Genomic DNA, 12,300 nt, shown 5'->3' on the forward strand with positions numbered 1-12,300 from the left:
TCCACCGTTTAGCCTCACCTGATTACTGATTCACCTCACCTGTTCCTTATTTCATGTGGCTTGTTAGTTTAGTATATAAGCCCGGGCTTTAGCACAGGGTCTTTGTGAAGTATTGCCCTTGTTTCCCGAGCCTTCCCGAGCCTTCCCGTCTGTTTTTCCAAGTGTGACCGTCGCCTTGTTTGTATTTGACTTTACCTTTTTGCCTTGCCCTCTCAGTATTGTTGTGATTTCTGGTTTGACCTTCTTTTCTGGATTTTGGACTTCGGTTTTTGGACTCCCCTCACGTTTACTGTTGTCGTGATCTGGCTCTTGACTTTAGACTAGTTGACCTTGATTTTGGATGCTCCTTTTGTTAATAAACCTAGGTACTTTAGTTGATTTAGTAATTCAAGTACTATGAGAATACCTAGATGTTAAATGATAATGTACTGTAATTATCTATTTTCCTTTTGGGGGGCTAGAGGGGTATAAAGCCCCCAGCATTGGGCTGTGGAGCAGTGGAACTGTGTTCTCTGGAGTGATGGAGCTCCATCCAATACCTTTGGGATAAGTTGGAGTGATCCAGAACTGACCATCCAACATCAGTAACTGACCTCACTAATGCTCAATCAAATCCTCACAGCAGTGTTCCTAGAAGGTTGGTCAAGGGTTCTTTAGTAAAGGGAATGAACCATGAGTTCTTGTAGAACCATTCTATGGTGTAAAGCCTTCCCAGAAGAGTAGAGGTTGTCACTGCAGGAAAAACTGCCTTCATTTCCGAACAAATGCTGCTGTCTACAAACTTCTGGACAAATCTTGACATTTAGATAAACTCTCAATTTCCCACCACTGTTAATAAGCTCCAGCTGCAGTTGTCAGTTAATGTCCATTGGCTAAACCCACTGGCCATTTTAGCAGAAATACCTGCCATCTAGATTAATTTTATAGCTGATTGTAGCTCATTTGTAAATTCACAGTTTATTAGCCCCCCTCTACCCTGTCCACCAATGTAAAGGGACCACCATATGACCACTGCTGATCAATTATTACTCAGGAAGTGGACTATTCTCAGCACTGCACTGTAAGGACATGGTCATCTACATCTATATACTGCATCTTGCTTAAGGAATCCCCTTTTACTTCTTTTGGCTTTTCCCTCATGTTTTACTTCGTGTTAGGGCTGCATCTGTAGTTTTACGCCGCTCTGTAAATTTGTAGATTTATACTCAGAAGATGAGAACTCTTCTGAAAATGAAAGCACCCCCTCCATGGAGTTTACCCTGTGCCTAAATAAATGGACACTCAGTAAAATTCTTGAATGTTCAATAGAGAAATGATCTCACAAAACAGGGACTGAATGAATGTATTTGCCATTGGAAATTCCCGCTTCAGACTGAGATGCAGTTTACTAAACATTCACTTTCAGCAGTTTGGGATATTTCTGTATTTCAAATCTCAATTATTCTTTCTCTTTGTAGTGTACATTATCATATTTCTTTGTATTATTATCTTGGTCTTGATAGTATTTGTACTCTGACTTGTCTTGGGTTCAAAAATATTTGTACTTGGTCTTGATAGAATTTGTACTTGGACTTGTCTTGGTCTTGATAGCATTTGTACTCTGACTTCTCCGGGACTCAATAGTATTTGTACTCAAACTTGTCTTGGTCTCGGTAGTATTTGTACTCAGACTAGTCTTGGTCTTGATAGTAGTTGTACTCAGACGTGTCTTTGACTCTACAGTAGTTTTAGTCAGACTTGTCTTGGTCTTGATAGTAGTTGTACTCAGACATGTCTCGGTCTTGATAGTAGTTGTACTCAGACATGTCTTAGACTCTACAGTAGTTTTAGTCAGACTTGTCTTGGTCTTGATAGTAGTTGTACTCAGACATGTCTTAGTCTCTACAGTAGTTTTAGTCAGACTTGTCTTGGTCTCGGTAGTATTTGTACTCAGACTAGTCTCGGTCTTGATAGTAGTTGTACTCAGACGTGTCTTAGTCTCTACAGTAGTTTTAGTCAGACTTGTCTTGGTCTTGATAGTAGTTGTACTCAGACGTGTCTTAGTCTCTACAGTAGTTTTAGTCAGACTTGTCTTGGTCTTGGCCATTGCTCTTACCAAATTCAGCCCCTGGTCTAATCAAGATTGTCAACAATGTAATAATAATTTTTTTCTGTACTTTCTTTTGTTTAGCATTGGTATTAGTCAGGTTAATTCAGAGTGGGCACTGATCACCAAAAACTTCCCAGTATTTCCAAAAAAAATGGACTGTTGGAGCAATGTTGAAAACTTTCATTTTCATATTACATTTGCAATATTACATAAGCAGAACATTGTCATGTTTCTGTTCCCTGACATCGAAACAAATGGAAAAGACTCAGAAGTGCAGCCTCAAACCTGCTGATGCAGAATATAACTGAATTCAGTGTAACTCCTTACACAACAAATTATCTTCTTAATTGTATAATTATATAATTTGATTTATACAGTAAAACATAATGAAGGAAATGTGTTCTGTTGTCTCGGGCGAGTCTGTAGAGGTATATATCACCAAACTATTTGGAGAGACAGACAATTGTGGAAAGGAAGCAGTTAGAGACTGCCTAAGTCTAGAATACTTAGAATACTTAAGTCTAAGGCTTAAGAGGACTTGACTGTTTTGGGGTCTTGAGCTTGACTTGGTCTTGGCCCCCTTTAGATTCAGTTTTGACTTGGTCTGGACTAGACATAGTCTTGGACTCAATAAAGGTGGTCTTGACTACAGCCCTAAGTACTCCTCTTGTATTAAGTGCTTTGGGCTGCATGTTTACGTGTCCAGCTGTGTATGTGTGAACACCTGGCTTGAATCGTTTTGCTAACAACACTGTTTATAAACTGCTAAGCTGTTAATGAAGCATTGAGCTAAAGTCACAGTTCACCTCTAAAAATGACCCCTTATGCACATATACACACACACACACAAACACTCACCGTGCTGAAAATCTAAGTTTAATTTCTCTTCATCTGATACAAAAACATTCTTAAATAACAAACTTGTTTTTTTAGATTTTGATGAAATTTTTACAAAGATAAATTAGCATTTTATAATACATTAATGACAACAATAAAAACTACAAACACCATTTTTACTGTACAGATTCATCCAGAAATCTTCAGGAAGTGTGTGTGTGTGTGTGAAGCACTTCAGGAAGTGTGTGTGTGTGTGAAGCACTTCAGGAAGTGTGTGTGTGTGTGTGTGAAGCACTTCAGGAAGTGTGTGTGTGTGTGAGGCACTTTATAATCATGTAAAAATAGAATTCTTTAGCGCTGCATACATTCACTTTTCGACAGCAACGATTGTCTCGCAGAAACATAAAACTGTGTGTGTGTGTGTGTTTGAGTGTGTTTGAGTGTGTGTATGTGTGTGGGTGTGTATGTTTATCATGTGTGTGGTGTGTACATGCATGCATGTACTGTGTGTGTGTGTTTTTGTGAATTTGTGTGTGTGTGTATTAGTGAGTGTGTGTGTGTGTGGTGTGTGTGTGTGCATTCTGTCTGTGTGTTTGTATGTGTTTGCATGTGTATCTGTGCGTGTGTGTGTGTGTGTGTTTGTGTGTGTGTGTGTGTTTGAGTGTGTGTATCTGTGCATGTGTGTGTGTGTGTGTAGGTGTGTGTGTGTGTGTGTGTGTGTGTAGGTGTGTGTGTGTGTGTGTGTGTGTGTGTGTGTGTGTAATGAAAAATAAAAACAGTGAAGCTTCACATCAAAAGTCGGCACTAAAAATTAAGATGTATGTGTGAAAGGAGAACAGTGGATCTGTGCTGAGCTTGATTGCTGTCAGGATTTAAAACGTCTAGAACACAAGGGTCAGTTTTCCGGACAGGCCTAGTCCTGGACTGTACAACATTCCAAATGGTGACCCTCCATTGAAGGGAAAATGTAATCAAAGTTCAATTCCTGACTGGGAAACTGACCCCATAACTAAAAGAGTTCTAGATATCTGGACAGAGCCTAAACAACAGGGCTGGACTCTGGAACACTAAACTAGGCAGGATTCTAGACTCCTAAACCACCCAAATCAGGTATGGTTCAACGAACCTAAATCAAGCAGGATTCTAGAACTGGATAATGGGCAGGGTTCGGGAGTCCAAAAAAAAGACGGTTCTTCCAGTGTTCTTTAGTAAAGAAAATTGTTCTATATAGAACCATGAACACTCATAGATCCCTTTGCATGATTAAAGGGTTCTTTGCATCATGAAAAGGTTCTTTAGATTGATGGAGAAAGTGCTGTACATGGTTCTTTTATGGAACCGTTTTTGAAAAGAGTTCTATATAGCACCAAAAGGGGTTCTTGTATTGATACAATGTCAAGCCTTCATCATGCAAAGGGTTTTTTGAGTGTTCAGTGATCTATATAGAACCTTTACTAAAGAACCCTTGAAAAACCATCCTTTTTAAGAGTGTAGAATATCAAAAGAGGGATTGGGTTCTAGAATCCTAAATCAAGTAGAATTCTAGAATCCTAAAATGGATCCTAAACCAGGCTGGTGTTTTAGAATACAAAATCAGATAAGATTCTAGACCCCTGAACCACATAAGGTTCTAGAATCCTAAATCATGCAGTATTGTAGAGTTCTAAAACAGCCAGGGTTCTAGGCTGGGTCCTGAGAGAATACTGAAAGAAGGTTAGTCCTAAACCAGGTTAATCCTAAACCAAGATTCTAGAATTCCAAAGTGGACTGGGTTCCAGAATTCTTGAATCAGGCAGGATTCTGGAATACTAAATGAAGCAGTGACCCAGATTATTAAATGAGGCAGGGTTTTGGAATATTAAAACAGACATGGTTCTGTAACACTAAACCAGGCAGGGTGGTAGAGTACTAATAGGGGCAAGGCTCTAGTATCCTGACCCACCAGGGTTCTAGCTGCCAGTCCAGAAGTTCACAAAAAAAGACAAACAGGACAAAAAAAAAGACCAGACAGCCGTGTCTCAGTGCGAGGTAAACAGTGCTGTTCGCTGAGGACTGAAAACAAGTACATTTCCCAGGTGTCTTTGCTGCATTACCACAGTGTTAAAGCAACAGAAGGGTTGGGTCGGTTAAAGCAGAACCCGCCCCGCTGCCACCCGCTGCGACGCCACTCCACAGAACCACTGCTGAGTTTCTACTGCTCCACCGTCCAGTGTAAAAAATGATCAGGTCAAATTTCTCTGCATAGCAATGACTGAGGAGCTGATGCTGCTACATGAGTTTCTGTCCTGAGAGAGAGGGAAAGGGGGGAATTGGGCTGTGGGTGCAGTTACAATAAGTGTCCACAAGATGGAGCCACTGTCCTTCTTATGTCACTGTCCTGCTCTGCTCTTCCTTCACTCGTGTTTTTTGTTCCTTGCTCTTTCTCTGAGTTCTGTCTTCTGGATCCTTTCCCTAATTTCCTACCCTCCTTCATCTTTTCCCCCCACACTCACTCTTTCTGTCTTTCAAACCACAGTCTCATTGCCCTTGCCGGCTTTGGCCCAGCCCTCGCCGCTCTGGTGGGTGCGAGCACTCCTGCGAGAGTGCAGCAGGCGCAGCGAGCAGCGCTGCCAGGTGTGCAGGGTTTTGGCAGACCACACCCACATGCCACAGGTGATGCCCACCAGCAGGGACATGAAAATCCTTAGCATTTCGGCTGCCATGTAGGAGTCCCGTGCCGTCTGGTGGAAATCGGCCCAGTTGGAGATTTGGTAGAAATAGCAGGCAATGACGCAGGTGGCGGGCACCGTGTAGAGGACAGAGAAGACGCCAATTTTCACCATCAGCCGTTCCAGCTTGTCCGTCTTTGTCCCGTCCTTCTGCAGGTTGGAGCGTATCTTGAAGAGCGCCACCAGCCCCGCTGCAATAAACAGTGTCCCAATCACCAGGTAGGTGAACAGTGGTGCTACCACAAAACCTGTTAAGGCGTCCAGGTTCTGGTTCCCGACATAGCAAAGCCCAGTCAGGTCATCCGCATCCACCAGCCGCATGATCAGGATGACTATGGTCTTGATGGCCGGGATCGCCCAGGCTGCGATGTGGAAGTAGGAACTGTGCATCTCTATGGCTTCATGACCCCACTTGAGTCCAGCTGCTAGGAACCAGGTTAGCGTGAGGATGACCCACCAGATGGAGCTGGCCATGCCGAAAAAATAGGCCAAGAGGAAGACCACGGCACAGCCCGTGTTCTTCAGACCCTCTTGTGCAAGAACAGGTACGGCCGCCTCGTCTAAATCGCAGGATATCCGCTCCCGGCCGGCAGTCAGCCTCACCAGGAAGGCCACACTGTAGACGTTGTAGCACATGCTGAGAAACATGATGGGCCGCTCCGGGTAGGAAAAGCGAGCAGAGTCCAGGAGGAAGGTCAGCACCGTGAAAGAAGTGGAGACGAAGCACAGCACGGCCCACACGGCCATCCACACATCTGTGAATAGCTTGGCTTGCCGGCGGTACAGCCCGGCATCGTATCCACACTGCAGGACGCAGCTGCTGCTCCGCTTGGCCCAAGCGAACTGCTCTGGGCCGCCACTGCCCAGTGCTACACACTCCTCCTCATGCGGGTGCAGGGTCCTTACAGCATGGAATGGGCCATCGTCCTCTGCCGGACCCTCCATACACATGTGGTTCTGGTCGTTGGTAGGAGGGAAAAGGCTGCAGTTAAGCAGCTCCGGCCACACAAAGCCAAACTCCTGCAGCACGGGCAAACATTTCCGCTTCACTGCCAGGCACATGCTGCCGCACGGGCCGATGGTAACCGGAACCTTCTCTGTACACATGGGAGCATACACCGCGCACAGGAAAAACTGAGGAGAAAGAGGAGAAAGAGAAAGCATATGAGTCACTAGTTACAGGAAAAAGCTAGAAGAGAGAGTGAATACAGAGGTCACTCAGTGGTACATGTCTCGGTCACTATTGGCGGCATTGTTTACTCTTCAACATCAGCATGTGAAGAAAAAATACTACTCTAATCCTTTTGTACTCTTCTGGGAAGGCTTTACACTAGATGTTGAACATTGCTGTGAGGATCTGATTGAGCATTAGTGAGGTCAGGTACTGATGTCGGATGCCCCTCTAGCCCACGCTTGGCATTGGGCCTGGTGACCTTAGGCTCATGTGCCGCTGCTCCATTCAGTCAATGCTTTTCTATGGAGATTATACAAGCTGTGTGGGTGCTGTAGCAAAAACCACTGTCACTGTGTACACATAATAAACAGACCCATATTTACGCAAACGCAAAATGAAAAAGACGTCAGTGCAAAAACACGACACGAAGCACAGAGACGATAACCTCAAACCAAAAACGTTTACATTTACTGGTTTGCATGTAAACAACAACCGAAGTGAAAGACGAAACACGGAGCACAGAGTGACTAATAGTGAGTCTACAGTAAACAAGTGAAGGGAAAGTGTAAAAACAACATGAATGAAGCATCCTGTGTATCTCAGTGGATTTGTGCTCTGACTTCAACAGCACTGCAACTTCCGCAACCTGTAAAATCCCCTGCAGCTCTGCATCACTTCTGGTAAAGTCAAGAGGCTTTCAGCACTGCTGATTTCTCTAGTGACTTTATTTATTGCACTACTGGATCACATTTACAGTGTGATTATCAGAGCTAAGAATGCTAATCATACTCCTGCACTGCTACTCTGAGTGGTCACTGTATGAAAAATATGATTGATAATGTGATAATAATAATTATATCACTGAATTTGCCATTGTATTTCTACACATTTCAATTATCATGCTACCTACTGCAATTCTAATGGAACTTACTGCGATTAAATGACCCCATACTGCAATTATCATGCTACATATTGCAATTCTAATGCTACACATCACTGTTGTCGGAACAACAGACAATGATCATATTGCTGCATACTGGAATTTAACTGCGTATTGTGATTACAATGTTTCATATTGCAGTTCTGTCATAATATGCAGCAATATAACTGCAATATGTAGCAATACAGTTGCAACATGTAACATTTAACAATATAATTGCAATGTGTCAGTATAATATATAGCAATATTGCAACATATAGCAATATAATTATCTTGTAATTATGTTGCTACATACTGATTATTATGCTGACACATTGCAATTATATTGTTAAATGTTAAATGCTGCAACTGTATTGCTACATATTGCAGTTATATTGCCGCATATTATGATTATATTGCTACTTTTTTCAATACTGCTAGAAGTTGCAATTGTATTGCTACATGTTGCAATTGCAATATGCCTTGCAAGAGATAAACGACACACTGAGGTAACAAGGTTAAAACACGCATTGTACTGACCAAAGCTATTTACCACTGTTGTGTTCATTTATTAAAGTGTTCATTTGCATATTGCAGCCTTTCGCAATGTCCAGTATTGTGATATAAATCAACAAATCAAATATTGTGCAGCCCTAAATCACAGCTGCAGGATGTTCAGATGTCTCACAGTCTGAGAAACTGTGATTAAAGTGGAAAAATTATACCAGTTGAGGAGACGCAGAGAGCACAGCTGCACAGCGACACAGCCACCACTTCACATTCAGAGTTTAACACGCGCCGAAAAAAACGTACAGCAATAAAACGACTGGATTCATGTGTACTTCATCATCTCCACATGGACAGAGTGCAGATCATCTCTGGCGCTGCAGCCGTGCGGCTCTGGTATGTTTTATTCATGTGGAAATGAGGGAGCACATCTGAATGGAACTCACTCAGTGTGTCTGTTTATGGGAGCGCGCTGGGCAGAGGAAATGTCGGATTTTCACTGCGGTCATTCCTGACCACTGAGGGAAACTGTAACCCAAACATGCATGCTTTTGTCATCACTGTAGAGCCCGCAGTGTTTTTAAGTATTGGCCCCCTGGCAAAGTGCCAACTGTAAGTCACTGTCTGGATTCAGATCTGTTAACTTGTTGCTCTCTCCACACAGGGGCACCTTCTTACTACATATAGGTGCTTACATATACATAAAACACATATGGGGCATGTTATAATTACATATACACCAATCAGGCATAACATTATGAGCACCTCCTTGTTTCTACGCTCATTGTCCATTTAATCAGCTCCACTTACTATATAGGTGCACTTAATTATAATTGTAGAACTACAAAGTGCACCTATATAGTAAGTGGAGCTGATTAAATAGACAATGAGCGTAGAAACAAGGAGGTGGTCATAATGTTATGCCTGATCACTGTAGGTACTTATATACTATATACTATATATACTACATATAGGTACTTCTATATAAATATAAAACAAACATGGGGCACTTTATCATTACATGTAGGTACTTACATATCTATATTACATATGGGGCATTATTATTACGTATAGGTAATTATATGTATATAGAGTTATGGGGCTCATTGCTATTACGTATAGGCACTTACATTCTTATATAATTACATATGGGACCTGGTATTATTACGTATGGGACTATATATACATGTATGTATGTATGTATGTATGTATATGAGATGTAAATATGAGCCCACGTCCTGACATGTTATAAAAACAAGTATAAGTGTGAGTGTTAGCGCGTGCAGTCCCCCCGCCTACCTTCAGCTGGCTCGAGCAGCCGTACTGTATTAAAGGTGTGAAGGTCTGTAGCTGGAGCTCCGCGTCCGCCTGCAGCACGTTCCCCACCAGGTTGGGCATGCGCGTTTGGTTGTAGCCCAAATCCAAACACATGGCCATGCGGATGGGCTCGCAGCGCGCGTCCTCCTCCACGCCAAAGGCGCGCGCACGCCCCGCTGCCAGCGCCAACAGCGCGAGCAGCGCGGGCAGCAGAAGCGGCTGCGGCGCGAGACCCGCAGGGGCAGCGCGAGCCATGAGGACGACCGGTCAGCACGAGGCAGAAACACAAGCACCACACACAGCAAAGAAAAACTACCAAACAACACGCAAAATAAACCCTAAAGAGTCCAGGTCCCGCGCGCTGCGTGCAAAAGCCTCCCCCCCGCGCGCTACTCTCGAAGAACTCCCAGAATGAGCGCTCGCGGTGGGCTGAGAGAAGGGAAGGGGGCGGGGCTACTGACCAGGGGAAAGGGCTAGCCAATCAGAGAGAGAGAGAGAGAGAGAGAGAGAGAGAGAGAGAAAATGAAGAGAGAGAGAATAAAAAGTGAGAGAGAGAAAGAATGAAGACAGAGACAGAGAGAGAATGTAGGGAAAAAGAGAGAGAGAGTGTAGAGAGAGAGGGAATGAAGAGAGAGAAAAAGAGAGAGAATTAATAGAGACAGAAAGAGTGTAGACAGGAAGAGAATAGAGAGAGCAAGAGAGAGAGAAAGACAGAGAATGAGGAGAGAGACAGAGAATGAAGAGAGAGAGAGAGAGAATAAAGAGAGAGAGAGAGAGAGAGAGAGAGAGAGAGCAGAGAATGAAGAGAGAGAATAAAGAGAGAGAGAGAGAGAGAGAGAGAAAGAGAGAGAGAGAGACTCATTCCTTTAAAGGGGGGAGAAATCCTCCATCCTCACCATCCTTTACAGTGGTGGTGATAGAGACCAGGGGTCGCCATGACTACAACACAAATATAGACATTTTATTTACTATCCAGAACCACCAGTGAACCTACACGAGTCTTCTGAGTTTATATGGAGTGTTGATGATGAAAATAGTGGACAATCTGAAATAATAAGTTTTCTTTGGGGACTATTTTGCCTCACAGCGCCCTGCATGTATCCCTCCACCATGAATGGAGTTTAAGTTCTCTAAACTATCATAAAACAGCGTCTCAGTCATCAGGCAGTGAATTCATAACCATTTCATGTAGTAACTTTCTGTGAGGGAGCTTTTAGAGGTGGACGTCTGGTTCCTATCACCACCACTGTGAACAGTTCTGACTCGGTAAGTTTATCTAGAACGGAGCGTTTCACACCAAACCGACTCTGAACGACTCTGAATGATCATTTAACTCCCTTTTAAAGCTCAGTCCACTTCAGGTCAGTGGGAGGTGTGTGTCTGTGGGGGGGGGCGCGGGGGTGGAATGCAAACTCCTTTGTTTTTGTTTACTGTGTGTGCCGGGAGCCTGAGGGCCGCCCAGATCCGAGAGCAGATAGCAGCCAGAGTGACCTTTGACTCCCTTCGTGGGAGGACAGTCCGCCAAGAGAATCTGCATCAACAGCCTCTAAACTATAAACATCGCTACGCTCTTAAAAAGACAGTTCTTCAAGGGTTCTTTAATAAAAACATTGGTTCTACATAGAACTAACAACACTCAAAGAACCATGTGCATGCCTAAATGGTTCTTTGCATGGTGAAGTTGTTCTTCAGATTGATGGGGGATGTGTTGTGTATGGTTCTATATAGAACCATCAAGGGAAACAAACTTGAAGAACCCTTTTTGATGCTATACAGAACCATTTTTAAAAAGGTTTATACTGAACCATATATAGCACATTCTCCATTAATCTGAAATGGTTCTTTGCATGGTGATATGTGCTATATATGGTTCTGTATCGGACCGTTCGAAAATGGTTCTGTATAGCAGTGAAAAGGGTTCTTACAAGGTTATTACAATAGACGAGCCCTTTTTGGTGTCATATAGAACACATTCTCCATCAATCATGCATGTGGTTCTTAGATTGTTCAGGGTTCTATATAGAACCATTGTCTTTGCTAAAGAACCTTTGAAGAACCATCTTTTTTCAGAGTGTACATCTGTGATCATGCCTACAGGTAAATTTGGTTTATTATATTATTGGGAATTGATTACAAAATTGGGTTCTACAAGCGCTGTTTCAAAAACGTCTTCTGATTTCTTGATGAGATCACTGTGCACCAGTAGGGGGACAAATAATATTAATCAATGATATCAAGTTTTCACCTCGGCCAATCACGGAGCAGCGAGGTGATACGGAGTATCGACCTATGAAAAGTGAAGAATGATTTTGCCTTTGAACTTTGGTGCTGGTGAAGACTTTAGAGAGAACCTGGCCCAGCAAAGAAAACAAACAAATGGATCCTCAACCAAATTTCCCACTCAAAGCCCAGATCACAAACTAAAGCTCTTATTTTGGACACCCTTGCAGTCAAAAGCTCCGAGGTTCTTGGTGCACAAATCACCAACAACCTCCCTTGGACCCTCAACACCACCTGCCTTGCCAAGAAAACCCAGCAGCGACATCACTTCCTGTGAAAAATGACGAAAGCAGACCTCCCCTTCCCTCCTCACTACATTCTACAGGGGGCAGTGGCCAGCATCCTGACCAGCTGTCTCACTGTCTGGTTTGGGAACGGCACTGTCTCAGACCGCAGGACCCTACAGCTGATCGTAAGGATAACTGAGAAGATTGTTGGGGTTTCTTTACCCACCATCAACACCTCCTAC

The 12,300-nt window shown here is 43.3% G+C and overlaps 1 protein-coding gene across 1 annotated transcript; it reads right to left on the reverse strand.

Annotated features, from left to right (window-relative positions):
- Positions 1-3,656: 3,656 nt before the first annotated feature.
- On the reverse strand, positions 3,657-9,947 carry fzd4 (frizzled class receptor 4). Its single transcript, XM_036557930.1, has 2 exons — positions 9,534-9,947; positions 3,657-6,768 (listed from the first exon to the last, which is right to left on the reverse strand). Exons 1-2 carry the CDS (start codon positions 9,804-9,806, stop codon positions 5,431-5,433), a joined length of 1,611 nt encoding a protein of 536 aa, XP_036413823.1. The 5' UTR covers positions 9,807-9,947; the 3' UTR covers positions 3,657-5,430.
- Positions 9,948-12,300: the final 2,353 nt, after the last annotated feature.

The sequence above is a fragment of the Colossoma macropomum genome, unplaced genomic scaffold (genome assembly GCF_904425465.1).
Source record: "Colossoma macropomum unplaced genomic scaffold, Colossoma_macropomum, whole genome shotgun sequence".
Classification (NCBI taxonomy): Eukaryota; Metazoa; Chordata; class Actinopteri; order Characiformes; family Serrasalmidae; genus Colossoma; species Colossoma macropomum.

Bases quoted from the DNA above. Each gene is read 5' to 3' on its own strand.
- fzd4 (XM_036557930.1), bottom strand. From the start codon at position 9,806: ATGGCTCGCGCTGCCCCTGCGGGTCTCGCGCCGCAGCCGCTTCTGCTG. The intron at 6,769-9,533 runs GTAGGCGGGGGG...CTTTCTCCTCAG, and splicing joins GCTGCTCGAGCCAGCTGAAG to TTTTTCCTGTGCGCGGTGTA.